Source organism: Falco rusticolus, chromosome 4 (genome assembly GCF_015220075.1).
Source record: "Falco rusticolus isolate bFalRus1 chromosome 4, bFalRus1.pri, whole genome shotgun sequence".
Classification (NCBI taxonomy): domain Eukaryota; kingdom Metazoa; phylum Chordata; class Aves; order Falconiformes; family Falconidae; genus Falco; species Falco rusticolus.
The window spans coordinates 23538266-23561656 of record NC_051190.1 but is presented as its reverse complement, the minus strand read 5'-3'; the positions used below and the strand labels follow the sequence as shown (position 1 = coordinate 23561656).

Below are 23391 nucleotides of genomic sequence, written 5' to 3'. Positions count from 1 at the left end.
AAAGATAAACTGGTGTGAAGTTGAATTTTAGGAGTGTTGTCAGCTAGTGTGAACACACTGGGAAATATGTTTTGGCTAGTGAATGCATGTTGTGGAAAAATAAACAGAAATAATTGGTGGTTACAGATAGTAGGATGTGTTACTTTGAGAAGAGGAGGAGCTCTCAAAAGCAACAGAAAATACACTGAAAAGATGAGGGGGATCAATTGTGTTCTCTAGATGAAGACAATGAATATAGGCAACTGGCTAATTGTTTAGATATTTTTGCCTTTTTTGGCTGTGTCATTCTTTATTTTATGGGCAAACTAAACTGATATGATGCCAATTGATTGCATTTATGGATCTGTTTTATGTTATCTGAGCCATGCAGAATTTGGCTTGCTGTAGCATAGGATGCTGGGCTTTTGTGTGAAAATGGTTGCTTAACAGCCAAAAGAATAATATAAGACTATGTGTTGACTTTGATTAGCTACTTTAATGGTAGGCTGCCTGTGTGAAAACCTGGGGGAGTCTGACTAAATAGATCTTTTTTACATAACCAAAAGATTAATTCTTTGTTTAGAAAAGGGGAAAAAAGTTTTGTGTTTTGTTGTTTGTTTTTTTTTTAAAAGAGTACATCATTGGTAAAACACCCAGCTGAATCCTTTTGAGGCTTAAACTTCGCCTAAGTGTATTAGGAATAAAAGGCAACTAATTTATTTGCTTTTGAACCTGACTGTAGAGTATAACCATCTGTGATATGAGAAATTTTCTGAGGTTATAGTTTGTTACCTTTATGTTGAAGAATGCTGTGCATTTATCTGCAGTAAAATGAGATACTTTGCCTGCCAATTATTGCCGGTCGTGGCCATGCTGAGCAGCGATATGCTGATAACTTTCTGATGCTTCTGGATGGAGTGTACCCTTTGTAAATGACAAGTGTGGGGCAGGAGTGGGACAGGGCTGTGTGAAGACCTCTGTGTTCCCATTAGCTAGCTCCTGAGTTGCCCATGAAGCTGATCCTATGCCAACAGTAGCTAGACAGCTCCGTGTCTGTGTCAGCCGAGGAATTAACCTCAAAAACTTCCAGTCCATATCTAGGCATGAGGAGACAGAAAAACATAGTTTTGCTGCCACACTTTATTGCACGTGTTTGTACTGCAGAAAGTCAGAGAACCTCGGAATGGATGTGAATTGCCACTGACAGATGTGGTCATTACATCCAGTAATCCAGGAAACTTAGACTCCAAATCAGGCTTCTGAATCTGGCTTGAATATCACTACTGCAGTGTGTTTGGCGTGCTGACCTTGTTGCTGTGGTTGTTCTCCAGGAAGTTAACTTAAACTTGTATAATTGTGGTGTTACCTGGTGACTTATATGAACTTGTTTTTAAAGGGTATATGTACAGACAGTTCTTAATTAGTTGTTCTTCTTAGACCTGAAAAAACTTTACCTTAAAAGACTGAACAATTTTTTAAGTAGTCACCCAATATTGAAATGTCTTTAACTGTAAAATCTGAGAGCGTAGTGCATTTTAAACTTCTAATAGGCCTTGTGTCTTCATGGAAGTATTGTAAGGAATAATTTCATGGCCGTGCATATTCTGCAGGTATATCACCCACAGACCCCTACCCCCTCTTTTTTTTTTTTTTTTTTTTTTTTACACAAAAGGAATAGTAATCCAAATTATTTCAACTGTTATTTAATCTTCCTGAGTTAAAAATTTTGCAAGGTGAGGACCCACAGCTGGCCTACTTTCACAGACTGTCACTTCAGGTGCAGTGAATTGTCACAATCAAAGCTGTAGAGCCATGACATTTAAATAAAGAGCATGTACTTGCTGAGCAATGGTAGTAATAAAGGTTCTAGTGCTTGAAAAAGTTAATGTGTTACAGATGGGAAGGAAGAGGACTGGTGTTACAGACTTGTTTGTGGTCTTTTGGGGCCATGTGCTCACCTCTGAGGGATCCCAGGTGTCTTGTGCAGTTGTAATTAGCAGTGCACAGGGCTTGTCTCTTGGACGAAGTCAACATCATCCTGAGTGCAGAGCTCTGGGCCTGCAGTTCCGCAGCAGCTGCAGCGAATAGTGCAGCTATTCGTGGGTCAGAAGGGAAGGCACGTGGACCTGTGAGGTACAGCTTGCCTTTCTCTGTAGAGGCTCTAAGGTAAATCGGCATCCTCAAAAGCTGTTTCTGTTGCTGTCCCTCCCTTTTGTGTTATCCTGCTATAAAGAGAGGTGAAGGGAAGGTCCTCCCTATTCCACTTAGCAGGCAGGGACAGAGTATCTCTTAGTTGTTAACCCGTCTCCTCCATTTGTTGTTAGAGAGATGCTGCCTTTCCTTTAAGATTTTCAATTTTTTTTGTAAGCTGTTGGCAGTTTGTCAGAGCTTGTAGATGGTAAAGGTTTTTTTGCAATTGCCTTTTTTTGTTTGGGTTTGTTTTTTTTTTTTTTTTTTTTTTGGGTAGGACTTCTGAGGATGCAGCAGGCTCGGGCTTGGCCGGTGGTGGTTGTGAGAATGGCAGCAAGGTGGGGAGAAAGCTAATGAGCCCCTGGGCAGCTGTGCAGGCTTTGCACTCTGGGAGAGCTCCAGGGGTGAATGGTGTGCAGGTTGCCAGGGGATGATGGAGCAGTGAATTAAAGGTGAATAGATTGATGACTGCATGCTGGCTGTTTTTGGCTGGATGATCCGAACTTCATTGTGACCCTTGGGATGTGGAAGACTCAAAGCAGTAGTGGGTAACAGTGAGACATGTGTTTGTCCATTGCTGATGTTAGCTGGGAAAGCCTTCTCTCTGCCTGTGATGAGGCAGAGAGATTGAATCGTGAGATTGAATCATGAGGTATGTGGGCAGGCTAGACAGCTGCATTGCTATGCTGTCTGCCTGCTAAGGATGCAGTCTCTGGCTTTATTTATCTTAGATTGAGCTGTGTAAAATAAACAGGATTCTGCAAAAAACCCTGGGGCAGGTGTAGGAATAAAACATGTCTTTAAGATCTTATGTGATTGCCTGAGTAGGACAACTGTGACTTTTTAATTCTTTGTTTTACCTCAAAGCTAAAAGTACTACTGAGACAGACAGGAGAGTGAGCCTTCTGCTGCTACCATGTTCCTACCGATAAAATAAAAGTTTATTTCTTTGAAAAGAGACTTCTGTGTTTAACTTGCATCTTGACATTTAACAGCCCTGAGGAGGACAGGTTGTACAAGTGGGAGGTAAAGCATGCGTAGGTGGGTGGTAAGAGGCTGAAATGGGCTGTTCTTGAGGGCAGTTATGTTTGTCCTCTTACTTTATATGAGGAAAGGATGGAGGGTTTGTGCTTTTTGGCTCATCATTGATGAAATTGTGACCAAAACAGTTTGGTTTACCTGACATTAAATCTCAAGACCTGACAAGCACGCAGTTGTCTCTTGGTGGGGTTCTGTTCAGCTGGGTGGGCAGTAAGCAGAGACTGGCAGTAAGGGGGGACAGAAGGAATATAGCAATGCTTCTGCTAAGCTCTTTGGTTTCAGGAGCCTCTGTCACAGCTGTGTGACACAGTGCTTGAAGTACTCTGACTTGAAAATGGTCATCTACCAACTTCAAGTCAGGGGGGAAAACTTTTTGTTCTTTACTGTGTTCTGTGTGATGTTTTGAGAGGCATTTTATTACACTTGCAAGATGTAGTTTATTGTCTTCAAACATTTGGAAGAGAATTCTTAGATTCTATAGAGCACGGTGAGGCTCATCTGGTGTGTTCCTGCTCCTGGTTTGTGTGGGCTAGCTGATTCCCGAGTGCTGCATGCAAGCAAGAGGGAGAGGAAGGAAGGAATGGAGGAAAAGCTCTGTTTGTTTGTGTTCTGGTTTCTTCTCAAAGAAAAAACTAATGCTTTCCAATGAAGCTAACTGCATGTTGTCTTCTGGATGCTTCTAGACAACAGCTGTTCCAGTTGGTCTTGGATACTCCACCGATTTCATCCCCATTGGCCCATAGCAGGCATTCAGCTGGCAAAAAACATGTCAGCAGTCCTGTTTCTTGGCCAGGTTTGAAAGAGGAGATGCCAGTGATTGACAGTTTCTTGAGAAAGGAAAAAGTCTGCACCTCAACAAAGGCAGACGGCCTGGCAGGAACAGATCGGAAGATTTTCAAAACTGAAGAGCATGATAACCTTTACAGCAGTTCTGCAGATGTTGATGGTAAAGACAATGAAGTGGGATCACGAGAGAGTCCTGAGAGCACCAAAAGTCATGAAGAGCCTTCTACATCTGAGGTAAAAGTAGCCAAGAAAGGTGAGATGCGCTTAATTTTTGGTTTTGTCTTGTTCTCTTCCCCAAGCTGGCGGCTGTGGCTGGTTGTATGCGTTGGAGTGCCTTCAGTACGTGGCATTTTCCTCACTTCTCTGCATTGTTCTCATCTGCATTGGCATGTTCAGATGCTTCCCATTTAACTGGACTGTGCTTCATTCAGATTACTGCTTATGTGGGACAGCTACAAGCATATTCTTGAAGAGGAAGCCTGGGCTGATGCCAAGTAATTAAATGGAGTTCAATGCTTACAGATTCCTTTGCTTTGAGTAACAGCTCTAACAGACTTCCTCAGTAAAAAATTAAGTCATTTAATCCTTCCCCTTAATGACTAGACAGGCAACATCGACATTCATTCTGCTTTTGTATTCTTAAGTAACCAGAAGCAAGGTATTTTATAATGTGTTTGTTATTTGAGGGGTGCACCCAAAGTCAAAACGATCATGGCTTTAGTTTGTTGATGTTCCTATTCATACGCTCTCCAGAAGAAAGTAATCTGCTTTATTCTTCTGTAACTCTACAGTGTTAAGATTAATTTATTTTGAAGCATTAAAATACCCATTTATACTAATCAACTACAATAAAACGACAGAATCCTCTTAGTTTTGACATGATGGCAGCCATCCCATTGACCCAATTAAAAGCCTAAATTAAAGACAGTGTAGGAGTATAACACTCATTCTTACTAGTTTGTATTTATCCATTCTTTTGTCGAACAATTTATTCAACTGGAACTCTGAAGTTCATATTTATTTATTAGCCAGGAAAATACTGCTTAAAGATGTAATACAGCCAGAAAAGTAGCCATATGAAAATGACGTCCACTTAGCCAGAAGTTAAATTTTCTAGTTTTATGCATCAGACTTGCTTGTGTTCGTAATGTAAAACTCATATGAAATTTTGCTGCTCATTTATTTTCAAGCACTTAAAATTTTCTCTTACTTACCATTTCATGACCTTATTAAATGCTCATGACCTGAGCATGCATTACATTGAAATTATTTCCAACAATGCAAAGTAGTTGGTCAAACAATATAAGTGAAAGATTTGAAATGAGGCAATGCTGAAGTGGTTTTAGTAAGTATTATTTGTTCCTGTGTTAAGAATTCAGATGTAACTTCCAATACAGTAATAGACTGCTCAGAACTATTATGTTATGTTACTGTCCCAGCTTGTTTTTTAAAAAACTTTTAACTAGAACATGATGTCACAGCAGTTAGGAATTGCAAAGGAGTGTTACTGGGTAACACTCTGAATTCCCACAACTTTTCACAGTGTTTTTCATGGGTCGTTTTTGTTTTATCTTTTAAATCAAAATCTGCTTCCTTCATACTGAGGATGTCAGCTAAAGAATTCCTTCCTCATACTGTTCATTTGAAGTTAGTCCTTTGTTTTTGATATATTGTGACTGCAACAGGTGATTATTTTAAGTCTGTGGTTTTTTACTGTCTTTAAAGGTAATGTTTATAGTTGCTTCTTTAAAATATGATGCAAGAAGAATTCTGAGTTGGGTGGGACCATACTGTAGGGCATTTGTGAGCCTCTGAGCCCAACACATGGAATCAAGTTATCTGTACTAAGCAATGAGTATGAGGCATGGTTGGATCATAGGATTCCTGTGAGGCTGAGTAAACTCATGTATTGACAGTCCTGATGAGAGCCATAGATTGGGAACATTATGTTAATATGAATAAAGTTTGTGCTCTACTGTGTTATCAAAAGAAGCAGTTTCCTTTATTTAGGAGTAAAATACTGCAAAAGTGAAAAAGATTAGCATGGAAATATGTCTATGTTTATATTAGCTCCAAGGTTTCTGTGTAGTGTGTATGTTATTCTAGATTTTTATTAGAGTTGTTATTCCTTCTGACTGTTTGGAAGATGAGAGCCATTCTAATACTACATAGAAAGAGAAATAAGTGTTTTGGAATGAAAATTAGAGCTAAAAATGAAGGTTCTGGATAGACATGCCAGATCTTAAAAAAATTAAATCTGGAATTCTGGATTTTAGTTTTCTTCAGTCAATGACTAGTTTTTTAAATTAAAACATTTGCTTTTTGCTGTAATACACATGCTAGTAAATTCCTTCTCCCTTGCTTTCAGTGGATTGTCCTGTTTGTGAGGTTGCTATTCCAGAGCAATATATAAACCAACATCTGGATAGCTGCTTGATAAGAGAAGAGAAGAAGGACAGCCTCAGAAGGTAAGAAACAACTTTAAGAACTTTTACATGCATGTAGCTGTTCTTCTGCACTGCTGAATAAGGAATATTATTTGGTGGGTTGTAATACAGAGGACTGTGTTTGGTTCTTGGTTGCATGCTGTATAGATAGTTCTGAAATTTCTGTATAAATATGTTAGTGGTGATTTTCCTCTCTCAGGAAACCATGTGGATCACCAGCAGAATTACTTTTTGGCTTTTAGTGGCAAGAAACATGGGACAAAGTTTCCAAAAATTGAACACAGGGAGTAAAACATAGTCTGTATGTTATTCTCATCATGTTTCTGCTCACTAGCATTAAAATTCTATTCAGATAACACTTATTCCCATTTTCCACTCGGTAAATGAATTGCTTCCCTCAGTTCAGATGGGCTAAAAGACAGTTATTTCACTAGCTGTCAAGGTAAAAAATAAAAATGGCACCTTACTCCACTCACTGGTTCTTTTCAAGTTGCCCCAGTCAAGTTTGTTTCTTTAAGATGTGAATTTCCATAAGGTTAATGGATGCCTTGGATTTTATACCTCCACCCTAGAATTTGTCATGGTCACCACATTCACATCAGAAGTGTAGATTTCAGTTTGTTTTACTTACTAGCATAAATTTAGGCCATCATTATTTCTAACTGCTCAGACTAAAGAACTGTGAGGGACTTTGACTGCATGTGGTTTTACTGCACGCTTGTATTTCCAGTTCCTCTGAACCTTGAATTAGAAAGTAATTTTATGTTAAACCTCTTATTTTGTCCAGTCATGCTTAGAATGCAATCTATAAGCTAAAGGACTTTGAAGATGAGTAAATGGTAAATGAATATTGAAATCTGATGTTGTATTTTCACTTGGGATGTTTTTAGTGTTTTTTCTGTTCTTAATGAATGGAAATAAAAGCCAGATCTTTCTTTGGTGTCAAGCCCATGTCCCTAACAGAATTTTAAATTTTGCTTATTTTATCTGACTGCTTGGATCTTAAGAAAATATCATGCAAGACACTTCTCCCTAGGGACTGGCTGTTGTGTGTCAAATGCTGGCTTTTTGGCAATGTATTTATTTTATGGCAGTGTTGTTCGGGTTTCAGTAACAGCAGATCTCTAGTTCTTCTGTGAGGAATTTTAGCTCTGTTTATTCTCAAATCAGGAGCACATGGCATGCTATGTTAACAGTTGAGCAGTATTTCAGCGGAACTGATAATTTAGTCCCCAAAACCTGCACAGAAGTAATTACAACAGGTAAGTCTACGTTTACAAAGAACACTGCATTTCTCGAGGATGGGGAAAAATCCCACCAACATTAAGATTCAAAACTGTTGTGAGCTGTTTTCTCATAGCTGTCTGCTCACAAAGCTGTCATCACTCTTCTAAGACGTGATGCTGGTGCGTTATAATACATACAAAGCTTTTTCAGGACTTTCAAAAGATTTAATTATTCAATGATTTCTTTTTATATTTCCCCAAAGAATCTGAAAACAGTAATTTCCTGAAGAGTGTATTGTCATCTTTTTTTTTTTTTTTTTTTTTTCTGCCAGCTATGCTACAGGGGCTGTATGAAAGTAAATGAATTAATGATGATTTTTGCATGAGTATTTTTTTTAAAAGCTTTGAAATTTATTTTCAATGTGATGAGTTGAAATTGCTGAATACAGTTTTCAAATAAGTTTCTTGCTTTCACAATGGAAAGCCGTTAATTTCTCCATAATTCAGAGCAGCGCAGCTGAACTTCATTTTGCTGCAGGAAGAAAGTATCTAAATAAATGCTGTTCTTCTGTAACTAATAAATAATTTAAGTTGAAGAAGGTGAGTGAGGCAGTAGATGGATTTCGGTACTTTTTTTGGCTAGTTTGAGTGTTACTTCACCAGGAGGTATAGGGAAGACTGAGCTAATTTGTGCAGAAAGAAACTGTTCTGCTCATCTTAGATGACAGAAGTTGTAGTAGGACTTGAATTTTCTATGACAGTTTCCTGTGTGTAAGATGTTTTCCCTAGCTATGCCAGGAACGTTGAGTTCTTCTGACATAAGGCAGTGTGAAGGAGTAAATTTTGGTTTCAGATATTATTCATCTGAGAGTGCTATTAATTCTCTTTAATGTCACTTCTCTGTATTACCAAACAACCCTTCTGTTAGATGGGAACTACAGATCGCTTGCAGGTACATGACTATCTTTCTTGAAGTTACATTCCCAGAAAGCTGAAAAATCTCCCAATTCAAGTTTTGGCTTGCAGTTTTAATGCTTTTAAAACTTTGCCAACTGATTCAGGTAAGACATGGACAGTACGTGGGTAGAAAACCTGTGTTTTGGCAATCTGAATTCAGTATGCTTCCTTTTGAATTCAGAGCGAATGTGAGGCTTGATCCTAATGAAGACAAACAATACTGTGTTTGCTGATGTGATTCTAAAGTCTTCGCTGTAGATATCAACAACTGAGCCACAGTACTTGTTACAGGAGTAGTGTTCGCATTGTTTCCTGAAGAAAATCAGACCAGACCTATTGCTTTCTGTATGTTTGAAATTTTCTTTGTGGTAGTTGGAAAAGTGTTCTGGCTTCCTAGAGCCACTGCTGTTGCATCTGCGATACACTGCATAATTCGTTGTATGTCTGCCATAGCTGAAACGATTCTTTTGGGTATTTCTTACCCAGAGTGGGTGAAATACTCTGTAAAAATGTAAATCAGTATTTGGATTTTCATAGGAGAATTAACTAAGAAATGTTTGTTTCCTTTTGCAGTTCTGCTCACAAAAGGAAGCCTATGTCAAAAGTTGTTTACAACTTGCTCTCTGATCGTGAACTGAAGAAGAAACTAAAGGAACATGGTCTGTCAACCAATGGGACCCGACAGCAGCTCATTAAAAGACACCAGGAATTTGTGCACATGTATAATGCTCAATGTGATTCTCTAAATCCCAAATCTGGTAAGTTAGAAATTCTAGGAAAATTGTTACCGTTGCAAGCTGTTGGTATGCATTTCCTCTCTTAGTTCTCAGGGTAGGAATAAGTCTGAGTAATACTTGGCAAAACTGGAGCTGGAAGAATTTATCTCATATAAATCAAGATTAATGCAAAAAAAGGAAATTTAATGAAAACCAAAAATACGTTGCAATACTCTAGAAGTATCCAGCAAGGATGTAAATTTGTGTTGAAATTATTTTGTACTTCCTGGTTTACTAACTCTGTTCTGAAAACTGTTCTGTGTTTTCATTGATTTTGTATTTTAATTAGTGCTTCCAAATTAGACTCCAAGGTTTTTAGTCAAAAAAAGAAAGTGTACCCAAGGTTCTTAGTAAGTGAATGGATTACTAATTTATCTCTTGTTCTAATTTGTTCTCTTCCTCCTATACACTGAGACTTTTGTATTTTTTTAATTTGATATCATTTCAAAATCAGATATTTATTTTTTTTTAAGATGATAGGTATAGATAGATGGAGTTTATATCAATTTAGTTGTTTGGCAGCAACTTTCTATAATTAAACTCAGACTACGTACACATTAAACATCTGTATGGGATAAGGAGAATGTGTTTTAGTCTCGTGATGTGGGTGCAATATAAACTTCCTTTAAACAGCAGTTTGTTATTTCCATATGTTCAGGCTTAATGCTTGAAAAATGCCAGGGCTGGAACAGGGAGGATGAGATCTGAGCAGGGTATTTGTGCTGCCTGGTTTTGTAGGCAGTGTGGCCATTTTGAAAATTTTGACTACCTTGTATGAAGTAGAGGGAGAATTGTCCCAGCTCATCTTGTTATACTCTATTTTATACAAGATGTGAACATAAATCTTTTTGAAAGATGTGTCATTTGTCATCTCTCAGTTCAGTCCTGCAAGTGATAAAAGTAACGGTACAAACACACTGCCATGGTGTGGGTGAGAGAGAGACATCAGATTTATAGCTACATTACTTTTTATTTGATTAGAAGCTTATGGCAAACTCTTTTTAAAGGAATTCCTTACAGGATCATGTTCAGATATTACTCTTCTGGGAGCTGCACAGCTGTTGAGTGTCCTGGAAATTCTCATATAGCTGGTATTGCCTGTTCTGCACTGGTTTCAGGAGGTAGGCCGCTGTTGGCTGCCTCTGTAGCGTAGGTCAGTCCTGCTGCTGGCAAGAGCTGGTCTCAGTTACTTCAGAGGTAGAGAGATGAGAAATACTGTTCCCCACCCTCAGTTTGATCTCTGATTCTCATATTTACAGAGACTTAAGTCCTGAAGCACAAGTTCACCATTTCTTCCAGAAGCCATAAACCATTCTGAATGTTTAGGTGTGTATTGAAGGGCTCGGAAACTATTTTGACCAGATAAATTTGTGGTCTTGCTGTCAGTGGAACTGTCAGGAACTGCATGAGCAAGCACTGCAAAGCAGACAGGGCAGGGAGCTGCTCGTGCACAGCTGGGTTCAGCACCTCCATGGGTCAGATTGCATACCACTGCAGGTGCACAGCTAAACTTTACATTTGCTATTTGTTGCTTACCTGTAACAGGAATGATTTGTGGCCAGCAGTGAGAAGTAGCCTTTGAGAAGGCTGCCAAATTTAAACACAGTAAAACCTACTTAATTCATCGGTTACCATATAACAAATTTGAAATAAATACTCCACTATACTATCCAGTAAATATTAAAAACTCTTAAGTTAACTCCATACACATTTGGTTTTATATATGATCAGATAGTTGGAAGTGCCAAATATCCACAACTTTTACTGTGGAATTTCAAAAATAAATCATGATTTTGGTGTTCAACTCCTTTATTAAACAGGCACAGCTGCCAGTTGTGGTGCTTTTTGAAATACAGTCAGTCACTGAGGATTATAAATGCAAGTTTAGCAGCCAAACTTTAGGCTCCTGCTTTTTGAAATCTTGATTTCACTTGCCAGCTCTTGACTTGGATTATGTGAGCAAGTAGATGAGAAAAGTGAGTTTGTAACCAACGCTATTTGTTTTTCCATTTTGCTCCTTATACCATTTTAAGAACTTGACGAGGAAGGTTGAGTGCCTAAGTGATTTAGGTGCCACGTGTCGCTGCTTAGTTTGTGCTTAAGACTTCCAAAAATGCGAGGGGTTTCACAGTGTGTGACAATGTACTTTAAGTAGTGTGCCCCAAATAATGCCAAACTTTTACTGAGTTCTGGCTCAATACCTGTTTAGAAAGGCTGTATTATTAAACTTGAACTTAAGGTGCAGACATGCATTTTCAGTGGTAGCAGCGAACCTAAGGTCGCTGTATAATACAAACAGCTAAGCCTCTGAGGAAGCACAGGTGCCACATTCCTGGATTTTGCTTAAAGCAGTTTTGAACAGGTTTTTATTCCTTCACAGCTTAATAAGCTTTTGTTCTCTGGCTACTTTACTGTCTAGTGAAAGTGTTTTGTTTTAATAAATGCCATAGCCACCTAGTACCTCCGAAAATGATGAAGTATAGAAACAGATTTGTAAAAGTAAATGTCAAAATAAATCATGCAGGTCCTGCATAGCTGTAGGTTTAGTTAAAACTTAAACACACTTATGTCTGTTCATATGCTTTTGAGGTGTCTGCCTTAATTGTTAGAGTAGGTTGTAATTAATTTTTGGACTACAGGTTTTGGACATACATCTGCAGACAGTTTTGCATTGCTTTGGAAGGTAATCCTTGGAGGTAGAAGTAAGATACATGGTAGATGTCACTTTTTTTATCTTCTGTAGAAAGATACATTATAAAATGAAAACTCTTTTCATAAAAGCCATGCCTGTGCACCACAGAAACATTATAGTATTCTAAGGTAAGAGTCAAATATGATTTGAAAAGTCCTCATTTCCCTTGTATTAAATTAAGGGGAAAATACAAGCAGTGGCCCAGGAGGCGGCTGAGAGCCAGCTGCCGGCCAGCACCACGGCGCTTGCTGCAAGGCCCACGGCTCCAGACCTTGCCTCCTGGCCCCCAGTCTTGGTCACTGCTTCTGCTGCTCAGCTGCCGCAGGTGGGAGTGGTTCCTCTGTGTGAACAAATGCCTGCTGAGTGAGCACTGGTGTAAAACCATGCCATTTGGATTTGCCTGTTGAGTTTTCACTGTTGGAGAGAGAATGCCAGTTTGCCTCTTTATGGTTCAAATTCACGGTAGTTTCATTCAGTGCTGTTACATCTTTTTATTTAACAGCTTCTGTTTTATTGATTAATTTATTGTATTTTCAAACAGTTGCAGAGGTTGTTAAACAGCTGGAAAAGAATGAGAAGATTCGGATTCAGTTTGAATTTAACAAAACTGGTGAAAAAGTAAGCTAATCATCTTTGTTCTCAGAGTGGGGGATGGCTAGGAGAAGTTACAGACTGGGCACCGAACAAGTTTGCCTGTCGCTTTATTATGGGAATTCCCAGGTTGCATGTTGGAATTCGCATATACCATCTTACAATCAACATGATTTTCTCATACCACTCATTTGTCGTGGTCTGTGTACTGCTGATGTTTCTATGCCCAAACCATGTCAGTAGGAGCTTTTTTTTTTTTATTACAATAAACATTCTTGAGAAATATTCCCCTTGGTCGTTTTCGATGATTTTGACCCTCCATGGCAGTGTGGGGAATATTTTGCTTCCTAGAATTCTCTAGGATTTAGCTAGCAAATTCCTTGCTTCCGTATCAGCAATAGCGCCTGTTCTTTTCCCATGACATATGATACTTCTGTGACTTTTGGAGCATGTTTATTGCACAGTATTAGGAAATATTTTATGGTCCACACATGCTGGGTTTTATATGGGGTGGCTTGGCTTAGTCCCGTTGACTTCATGACAGCAAAGCAAAACAGCATGTATACATGCCTTAAATATGTATTACTATCTGCGGATGATATGGTAAGAGCTGGGGGGAAGAACAAGAGCCAATCCTTTTTCCAGTTCTAATTCTCTAGTTTTAAAGTATGCAGCTTTATCGTGTTTTTGTTTCTGTAAATAAAGACTTGTGTGATTCTGTAGAGCTTGACCTTCACAAAGGACCAGACAGAGCAAGAAATAGATGAGATCCACACTGATTATCGTAAGTGATACACAATTTTCACTTCATTTTGCTTTTGAATTCACCTCCTTTTCCTTTGTACTAAAATACACACATGAAAGTGATGCTTTTCATGTGTGTGCGCTTCCCCCGCTCCCCATTTAATGGATCAAAGCTGGAAGTTCTCAGTTTGGGCTGAAAGTTTCTGTTCGAAGCTCAGTGTCTACTAAGTACTGATGTTTGACAAAATTCACTGCCAGGGCTGGATAAGAGTGAGATGGAAGGTGATTGCCTCCTTTAGTGCAATTTAGTGCATCTCCATTTATGCACTTTCTACTTACCTTCTTAATGGTCCTCCTATGTTTGTTGGACATAAAGAACAGCAGAGATTTTCTCTCTCCTGCATTGGATGTGTGATGCCTAGTTGTATGGTTTCACTAGGAACCCTCCAGCAGAAATAAGGAACAGAACTTCTCTGAAGGGACTCCCTAAGATGCCGGCAGTGCTGAGTGTACATGCTGACCATGTCCCCGTCAAGCTGCCCGGGCTGTCAGGTGAAGGGGGAGCTCTGTTTCAGTGTCCTGCTCTGTGTGAGACTCCCTGTGATTCTTGTGATTCCAGTTTTGAAGAACAGAACAGCAGTTGTGACTGTGGTGAAGGCCGATTGTGCTTGCTTTGTGAGATTTCACCCTTCCTTGCCCCAGATTTTTGGCACATTATCTGAGAATAATCTGAATTGCTCAGAGGTTCATGTGAATTGGTTGATTAATTTGCCAGTTCTATACTTCGTGAGAACTTGGGCTTGCAGCATATGGATGTGTGTGTATCAAGTCACTCACTGATTGGGGGGGGGGGGGGGAAAGCTTATTGCCTACAGTTGTGTCCCTGTGAACAATGGCATGTGCTTCTGAGTGTTTTTACATACAGAATTTTCTCAGTTTCAGGTTTGATATTATTTTTTCCCTTTTTTGAGGTTCTGGGCACTGTGTGAGTGCTGGTGTGCCAGCAGTTCTGCTGGCTGCGAACCCTCCAGGAGCAGCAGCCTGGCTCAGGCATAGCTGGGCTGCTGCGGTGGGAGGCATCTGTGCTGACAAGGAGGGTGCTGAGCTAGAAGATGGGGTGAATGCTCACTGTCTTGGCCCTGCACTCACCAGTGTACCCAGTAGCACAGATACCGGGTTTTCCCATTGCTCAGCATATTCCCTCCTCCCCTACACTCTAATAGTCAGACACTGACTTTATTTAAAATGTGCCTGTATTCTGGGTGGTTTTTGGTCTTCCTGAGTCTTCCAACTCATCCTGTAGCAGTTCAGTTTGTATAAATTTACTCTTTTTTTTATACCTCACTTTTCTAGGTTTGCTGTCCAGTGCAGAGTGGCATTAACAGACAAGCAATGTGGTCACAGTAGTTTATATTTAATATGACATTTCTGAAATACTCTATGGCTGCGTGTTTCCTCAACTGTGTGTTTTTTACACTTCTACGATTGTCAAGGTGGCCTTTACTGCTAAAAAGTATGTTTCAGCTGAGCCAAAAATACTTTTTCCATATTTTATTTGTATACTGTGATTCTCAAATCATTCAGGGTTTCACAGTGCTCCTCACATTCGCTCCATTCCTTTATACCCGTCTCCACAAGCACTCGTGCACTCTTCTGTGCTTCCTGCATCCTTTTCTGCTTTTCCCTCCCATCCAGCCCGGTGATTTTGAAGCAATCTCTTGGAAGGAATGTTCCACTGCTTTGGTTGTCCTCTTCCTCCCCATCCTGTGCAGGCAACTGGGATTCAGTGCAAACTGGGTGATTTCCCCCCCCACCCCCTTCTGGTTTTGTTGTTGCTTTCTGTTTCATTTTTCAGACTGTGTCCCCTCTGTGCAAGAGACCAATGCCTGTGTTATTTATTAAACCTGCTTTTGCCCTGTCAGAGTAATAGCATTTGTTTTGGGAAGTATAACTGGAATAAATAATACTTAAGGAAAAGAAGAGAAGAGACAAAAAAATTAGAAAAATATAATGGGGAGAGCTATGATTCAGTCATACAGTTTTGTTTGGTTTATTTTGGTGGTTTTTTTTTTCTGTGGGGATTTGCCTCCCCACCCCCACCCCCCGGACACAGAACCAATTCCTGCTTAACTTGACCCTGAAAAAGTACAGTATTTTAGGCTGTCTTTCTTCTTACCATGTGCTTAAACTTGAGAATAGTGTTTTTTCTCTCCATGGAACCATCTAACCGTCTTTATTGTTGTTAGTTTAGAAGCAAATGTTCTTGTGAGAGTTAAAGGTTGCAGGACTTGACTTGTATCTTGTTGTAGTAATTTAGTGCAGAAATAGCTAATGTAAACTGATTCTTACAGATGATTTTCTGACCCTTTGTGTGTTTTTACATCAGGTTTTAAATAGCGTTACTTTGTACTTACCTTCTTAGTGGTGTTTTGTTATTCATAATTTCGTTCCTGTTTCCCATTCATTTTGCTTCACCTGCACTCTGCTTCCATCCTCAAACATGGTAGTTGGCCATGTAATGTTAAAACAATTTTCACTGAACATTAAACTTCTCTGCTTTCAGCCACAGAGGAGCAAAACAATGAAGGGACAACTTGTTCTGATTATATTTAAGGGTGTATTTAAATCTGCAATATGGTCATATTTCCTGTGTTTCCTTGCATCGCTTCAGGCGTATAAATTATTCCATAATGCAGCTGGATTTAGCATTGTTGATTTTAGTTGGGTTTCTATGGTTCTATGAAGGCTAAATAAGGGCCTAAGTCTTTAGCAAATTTTTCCCTTGCTTTTTGTTGCTGTTCCTGAGAATATGTATTTTTTTTAAGTGTACATACAGCGTTTGTGGGTTTTAGTCTTAAGCATTCACCACTAATTCCAAGTAAGTGGTTAATAATTATTTTCTTGGCGTGTAGAAATCTATAGCAATAACTTTTTTTTTAAAAAAAGTAATTTATAAAGTATTAATCCCAAATCGGATATTTTTCCCAGAAGGCTTTAGTAGCTGTAAAGAACAAATTTGAAGTTCAGTGACTGCAGGAGGCCCCCCAGGCAGAGCACATCCCCTGTAACTAGCTGTTTACTGCTCTGTGTATTCACGTTCTGCTAAGTGTGGAAGCTGAGTCTGAACAAAAGCTGTCCAAGGAAGATGCTGGAATTCAGTCAGCTGCGAGCAGGTTTGCCCTGATCCTTCTCACTGCAGGTGGGGAATGTTTGGGGGTGGAAGGGCTGGTGTGGAGCAACCCAGGAACAAAGGAGCTGCCGAGAAGACGTGCTGCCCTGGTGCGGTGCCCGTGCGGCTCTTTGTAGGGCGGTGCTGTCACCAGAGAACTGGTTCTATACAAGAAAACCACTTCACTCCTTTTTGTAAATTTCAGATATGCAGAAATTCCTTGTAAAGCTGCATTGTTTACAGTTGGACTTGGTGACCTTAAAGGTATTTTCCAGCCTAAGTGATTATGTGATTCCTGGTTGCATTTGTGTTGCAGCCTTGCAAACAGTTGTATTGCATGACTGGGGTGGGGTGTGGAGACAGGAGCCCGTTGCCCAGTTCTGCACCAGGCTGGTGTGCGCTGCTGGCAGTGCCCACTGGGGACTCGAACTGCCCATCCTTCCTTTTATTTTCTTGACCTGTTGTACATTTTAGAACAAGAAGATGCTAAGTGTCATCTTTATTTTCCGAAATCAGGTATTTTATTGAGGTCATATTGTTAAAAGGATATGGCTTTGAAGTTATCAAGATTTCCAAGGGTATAAATTAGGCTCAGGTGGCTTAATTAAACATTTAAAAGTCTTAAAAAAAGAAAAAGGGGGGAAAAAGACAGAAAAATATTTTAATTGGAACATATAGTTTTAAAATTAGTAAGGAGTGATGACCAAAGAGGTGAATGTTAACTAGTGTCAGCAAATCATTTCTCATAAAAGCAACAGGCAAGAAATCATAAGCATGAAAAAAGATCTGTACATAAAAATTAGAGGACAGAGATAAAAAGAACTTTCATCAAATGCTATTTTTTCACTGTAGCATGGATGGACTTTAAAAAGCTTTATTATGCAATGAATGGGGTTTTTCTCTTAATTTACAACATTTGTGCCCTAGGTCCCTAATTCACAGCTGAATTAATGAATGAATTAACTCTGGCATAAGTTCTGAATAAAAAAAACCCAAACCCAACCATATACTTTTTGTTCTGTATTTCCATATGCAGCATAGAAGACACTGGAGCTGTCTAACAATCTTGTTGAAAAGCAAGATAAAAGAGCTGTGATAAGACATTTTTTTTTTACCTTCTTTACAATTTCCCAGGCTCTTGGCGAATTGCAAATTACACTTTATCTTATGTGTGTGAAGTGTTTTTAAAATATCAGTTAATATTTTGGCTTGATGAACCTGAGAATGGTTTATATGCTAGCTGGAGGCTCTGCTTACAGGAATGCCAGAGTCCGTGCCTGGAAGGTACGATTAAATATGCTGTTGTCCCCTGCAGTAGCTTCCTTCTGCTCCTCAGGAACTCAGTGACACCATCATTCTGTTCATTTCATGGTCAAAAAACCTACAGGAAAAGAAATACATTTGTTAAAAAAAAAAAAAAAAAAAGGATTCTGTTGCCTTTTCTGCTTATAAATCTTTTAATTTGCAGTGTTATTCAGTGTCTTACTGGTTTATGTCTTAAATATTTGTAATTATATCTGCAATTGTTTTATTATTGAAATGCCTGTAGTTTTTAGGAAAAGTGCGTGGTATGTTGTTTCAGCACAGTGGTGATTTACAGTGTATCTGAATAGTGCCTTGTTTTGCCAGGACATTTCTTTTTTACTATAAAAGCTTTGTAGTTACACCATAAAACAAAACAACAAAAAATAGTAATACTGGAAAAACTGAAGCACCAAAGGAATTGCGTAATGAATATGCAGCGGTTCAAACACAAGCATCTGGGACAAGAACCTTTTTTTTTTTTATTAAAGGAGTTGTTGACCTTATGTGGTGTTTTCAGCTGTGCAGGGAGAGGGAGTCAGTTTTAAATCTGTTTCCTTCTGTGGGGAAGGACTTGATAATGATTTTATCTTGGCTTTTCCCTACTCCTGTCACCACAGCAGGACACAGATCTAGGTTAGATGCAGCAATTACTTGTATGTGCCATGCTCCATCCAGTGCTCAGTGAGGGGTGTCAGCTCCTTGAGGTGCTGGCCATGCTGAGCAGGATGCTGAGACCAAGCGGTGCCATCAGGAGGCTGGACGGGGCTTGGAGCAAACTAGGCTTGTGGAAAGTGTCCCTGCCCATGGCAGGGGGGTTGGAACTAGATGGTCTTTAAGGTCCCTTCCAACCCAAACTGTTCTGTGATTCTATGAAACTTCCCTTGCAGATGGCACACGTGTGCTGCCAGCCCTCTGCTGCTGGTAGAGGAGCGAGTATGGTGGTCCCTTGCTGCTGTGCCGAGTCCTGCTCCCTGCAAGGACAGATTGGAAAATACTCGGGGGGGATAGACAGGGACACTGGGATTTTATTGAGTGTTGGACCCCTGGTGTGTGCACGAGCTGGCTGTCCCGACACCGTTGGGTGAGGCAGGACAGAGCCCAGAGGAAGGGCTGTGTCTGCTTCACCCTCTCATGCTGTTACAGACAGTTGCTTTGCCCCAAGGACGTTTCGGGTGCACATGGGGCCTTACTACCTCTGACACGGAGAACACTTTGAGTGCTTTTTCCGTAGGCTAAAAATTAGGCTAAAGGTTTTAGATGAAATTCTTTGTCTCAAAAGGACAAATCTGTTTCTCTTGTGACTTCTTGTTGAAAGGTTTTCCAAATAAAGGAAATTCATGTTTGCTGCCTTCCCTGTAACATACCAGTATAAAGCCATGTGTGTGGACTGAGACTTTTATGCTGTATTAGCGGCGGGTAGCTACAGTCAAATACACCGTTGCACTAGAAGTTGGTGCGTTCTGTAGGGAAAACAAAGTGTTCCCTTCATGCCGTCTGTCTGAGGTTGCAGGGTATTTTCCCAGCCTCCAAGTGAAGAAATTGAAGCATCTAGATTAAAAACCAACATTGCTCTGACTGAATACCAGAGGATTGCTTAAAACATACTAAGTGATTGAAAGTGCAAAGAGTGTTAGCAATATTAACTGTGATTTAGAGGATCTGAATCAAAATAGTATCATATGCATGACACGAAAGCTTTCAACATTGCCTTACTGCAGGAACAGGGTAAAAACCCCAAGCAACTTTAAAGCAATTTGCACAATAGTCATGAGGTTTTACTCTTTCTCTCTCTAGCAAAGTGCTCCTTGCAGGACTGCCTGGAACTCAACGGTGTGACTAAGGGCATCATCCAGACACTCCTTGAGCTCTGACAGACTTGGTGCCATGACAGAAGTGTTAAATGTTGTCACCGTGGGAACTGCAATACTTAACGAGTTTAGGGGAAAAAATAGATGGATAATATAAAGAAGAAACCACAGTTCCATGTAAAAATTAAGTTTTCATCTGTGCAAGTGTCCTGACTACTGAGTAACTGTAAGAACATAGGCACAGATTTGGATCATTTATAGAATATGGAACATATTGTAGTGATGAGTTCATTTTCATTTGCTGTAACAAAATTGTTTTTAATTCAGTGTTTTGTGTTTATTTCTGTTCACATCCTTTTCACTTTTAACGGCATACCTGAAAAGTCCTGTGGCAGTGATCAGTAATACACTTACATTTCAGGAAAAAAGCACAGAAAAGAATTTAAATTTTTGGTGGATCAAGTAAATAGTCGGTGGAAGAAAAGTGGTAAGAGGAAAACAGGAAGTGCTCAAAACAAAGAAGTCGCTGACAAAGAATCGCCAGCAGCCACAGGTTAGTAACATTGTTTAATGTAGTCCCCCTATTTGAGCCATGCTAATAAGTGGGAAGTTTCTCAAAGGAATGTTCTTTCCTCCCACTGTTCTTCTGCTGTAGTCCTTAAGGGGGAAAAAAGCACAAAAATCAAACGGAACCTAAAAAGATTGACAACCATTGATTTTAGCGTGGCATGTAAGCACAACCCATTAAAAAATATTTGTTTGATTTTTAGTGGGATTATGTATAGATGTGTTTCATTTAGGTGCATCTTTTAATCAGCTGGTTGAAATGGGATCTTAGGTTCTGATCCACATCTACTGAAGCTGCTGAGAGCGGGCATGTGATGCTCTGCGTCTTTGAAATGAAAGTGATCATGGGTATTGCTGGGTTTCAGCTTTTCCCTTTCATTAATATGATAGGGCATCAGTAATTTGGAACTGCAAAGATATTTGTGTGGATTAGAACAAAAATTTACTTGTTCTGAGGTTGAAGCAATAAAATACTTTGGCTTCTTTTAGACTGTTTATACAGTATGCTGCCTCTGTTTTATTAAGTCTCTTCATTTTGTGTTTATATACTTCAACACAATGAAAAGTTGGAATGCACAACTTCAGTTAGTCGGTCCTTTATGAGTTAGGAACAAAATTAGCATATGTTTGTTAACCTGAGTACCATATGATCAAAGAAATACCCATGTGTGCTTTTAACTTGTTCCCTATAAGCTTGTTCAGTCTCATTTGTTTTGTGTTACTGGTTGTTTCGGGGGTGTACATATATATTTGAATGTGTGATTTAAAAGAGCATTCCTCAACCTAATATAACTTGTGGAGTTATAATCTATTCAAAATACAGAATTTTGGAGAAAATTCCATTTTGGAGAATTGGATGGATGCACTCTTGTGTCTGTTCTTGGGAAAATCTGGCATTTTTGTTTGCATCAGCTCTCAGAAATCCTTGCTTTTTGAGTTGAGCTGAACTGATCTTTGTCTGTCCTCTGTGCTGTCTCCTCTAGCAGAGCTCTCAAAAATAAAGTACCAATATAATAGTATGAATTTTGTTGTTACAGTTTCATGCAGACCTTGGTGCAATACATAGTCCTTTCCATGTGAAGGGTAAAAATCAAGGAATCTCAAGGATAAACTTTACCTTGTTTGACCTAATTTATGGTGATGTTCTATAGCAGAAACAAAAGCAATGTGATATTAGATAACAGGATCACAGACTTTAAGATATTAATTTCTAGCTGTGCTCTGTGGAGAGATCAGCTACTATAAATTACTGGGTTTCTATCTTCTGTTTAAGCTTTTTCTTTGTGTGCTAAACTGCAGCCTTTGAGAAGCTGAAGTAAAGCCATATAGTTTTTCCAAAAGAGTGCTCTGGTAGAAAATAACTTGTATCAGGTGGATCATCCTGTATTGTGTTGACTTAAGTACATGATACCACCTGGTCTGACAAACCTGCAAAATTTTCATTATGCTTTTTGTGCACTGAGCTTTCAATAACCTTTGAAATTTCAGTTTCTAGTTTTATGCCAAACATCTGCACCTGGTTGACTGTAAACCACTTAAAAAACAAAACAAAAAGATGATTTATGGGTGAAGGAACAGATGCCTAAAGTCTGTTTCATCACTGTTCTTTAGTAACAGCAATCGCCTTTTTGTTAAACTGGAAATTGTAGTATGTGAAAGGAAGAAAGCCATCAGTGGTCTGATGATTTGCCATTTGAAAGCATAACTGCTGAGAAGAGCAAAGGCTTTGCATGCATTCCTTACCCACTTTATTCAGATTCATATGGAAGTAGTGGAATTGTAAAGACTTAAAACATTTTTTTTTTTGGTTGCATTTTTTTCTTTTAGTTTGTTTTTTTTGTTTTGTGTGTGTGTGCGGGTTTTGGTTTTTTAAACCATATCTCCCATTGTCCTCTACTGTAGTATTGTGTGATGTAACTTAAACCTCTCTGAAAATCTCACTCTGATTTTGGTGATGTTGAGTTACCCGTTCCTGATTTACATCATCTTGTTTTGCATCTTTAAACTTAAAATGTTCTATTTCGAGCCTTTATATTTTATAGCTTTTAAGCATAGGGCCTTGTTTTGCTTAAGGGGAAGCACCATAGGAGTCTGATAAACATTTGTGATACACCTCTTCTGGGTTGCGTTATTGCACAGGACCTTTGCTATTTTTAACCTGTTAATTTCAGAGTTCAATTTCATTAGTTGGACAACTGACTCGCTGTAATCTGCTGGTTGTTTTCAACAGACAGAAAGATGCTCCTGGTATTTAATTACGCTTTTTAATGGAAAGGAAAGGGCAAGCTGTAGCTGAACTCAAAGATTGTATAGCTCCTCCACACTGTAATTACAGTTCTGTTTGGTCATTTCTGTCAAAATAATTTCTGGAGGGGTAGAAAAGTCAAAGTGGTTTGAGTGGGAGTATAGCTTGGTTCATGAGGGTGGACAGAACGCTTCTGTGAATGGCTGTAATAAGGGTTATTAATGAGATGAGTCTCTGTGTGGCTTTAATGTCCCCTGCAAATTTCTAGTTAAATAACTCATCTGAAAATATTTGTGAGTATGGCATAAGAGTAGTTTGTCTTTACATACCATACTTACTAGTCTACATTTGTTTTCTCTTTGGAGAGGTAGAAGGTATCTTTCCAGAGATACTTCATCTCTTCATAGATAAAAACACTTGACAAACGTAATGGAGTAGTTTTACAGTTTGTGACTAAGTGTTGTCTCGAAATGATTTTTCCTATTAAAAATGGAAACATCAGTTATCTAGATTGACATTGTTTTTCTTAGATGCATAGGGAAATAAATCATAGTGCTTCTCTTATTGAAAAGCAGCCTATTAAATAGATCTGTAAAACTTTAAAGCAGTCGTCTCATGCAGTGGATGAAGTGAATTGGTAGCAAGAAGCAGTGAACAGTGCTGTCTCCTTAAGCATTTATTGGTTTCTGAAATAAAGTTGTTTATGAAATGTGACAAATACCCTTACCCTTTATTTCTTTCCTTTGTTTGTGTTTGAAACTCAAAACAATTAAATGTTTTTGGTTTAGTCTCTGGTTCTTAGAGGGTGGGATGTGGTGGTTAGTTTTTTTTACTGGGCAGGAAAATAAATTAAACCTTTGAAACTGAG

At 39.0% G+C, this 23391-nt stretch overlaps 1 protein-coding gene across 7 annotated transcripts in view; it reads left to right on the top strand.

Moving 5' to 3' along the window:
• Positions 1–23391, top strand: part of RAD18 (RAD18 E3 ubiquitin protein ligase) — a 54576-nt gene that overhangs the window by 9759 nt on the left and 21426 nt on the right. For 5 of the 7 annotated variants that reach the window (XR_005103751.1, XR_005103752.1, XM_037384181.1 and 2 more), the window contains exons 5-10: positions 3894–4249; positions 6365–6464; positions 9200–9384; positions 12636–12712; positions 13409–13469; positions 20133–20264. Coding sequence is in view for 5 of the 7 variants with exons in the window: in XM_037384181.1 (XP_037240078.1) it covers positions 3894–4249; positions 6365–6464; positions 9200–9384; positions 12636–12712; positions 13409–13469; positions 20133–20264 (911 nt within the window). In the remaining 2 variants the exon portion in view is untranslated. Of the gene's footprint in view, positions 1–3893; positions 4250–6364; positions 6465–9199; positions 9385–12635; positions 12713–13408; positions 13470–13868; positions 14279–20132; positions 20265–23391 lie in introns of those variants that run through there. The other 2 variants (XM_037384183.1, XM_037384182.1) reach the window with 2 other exon arrangements.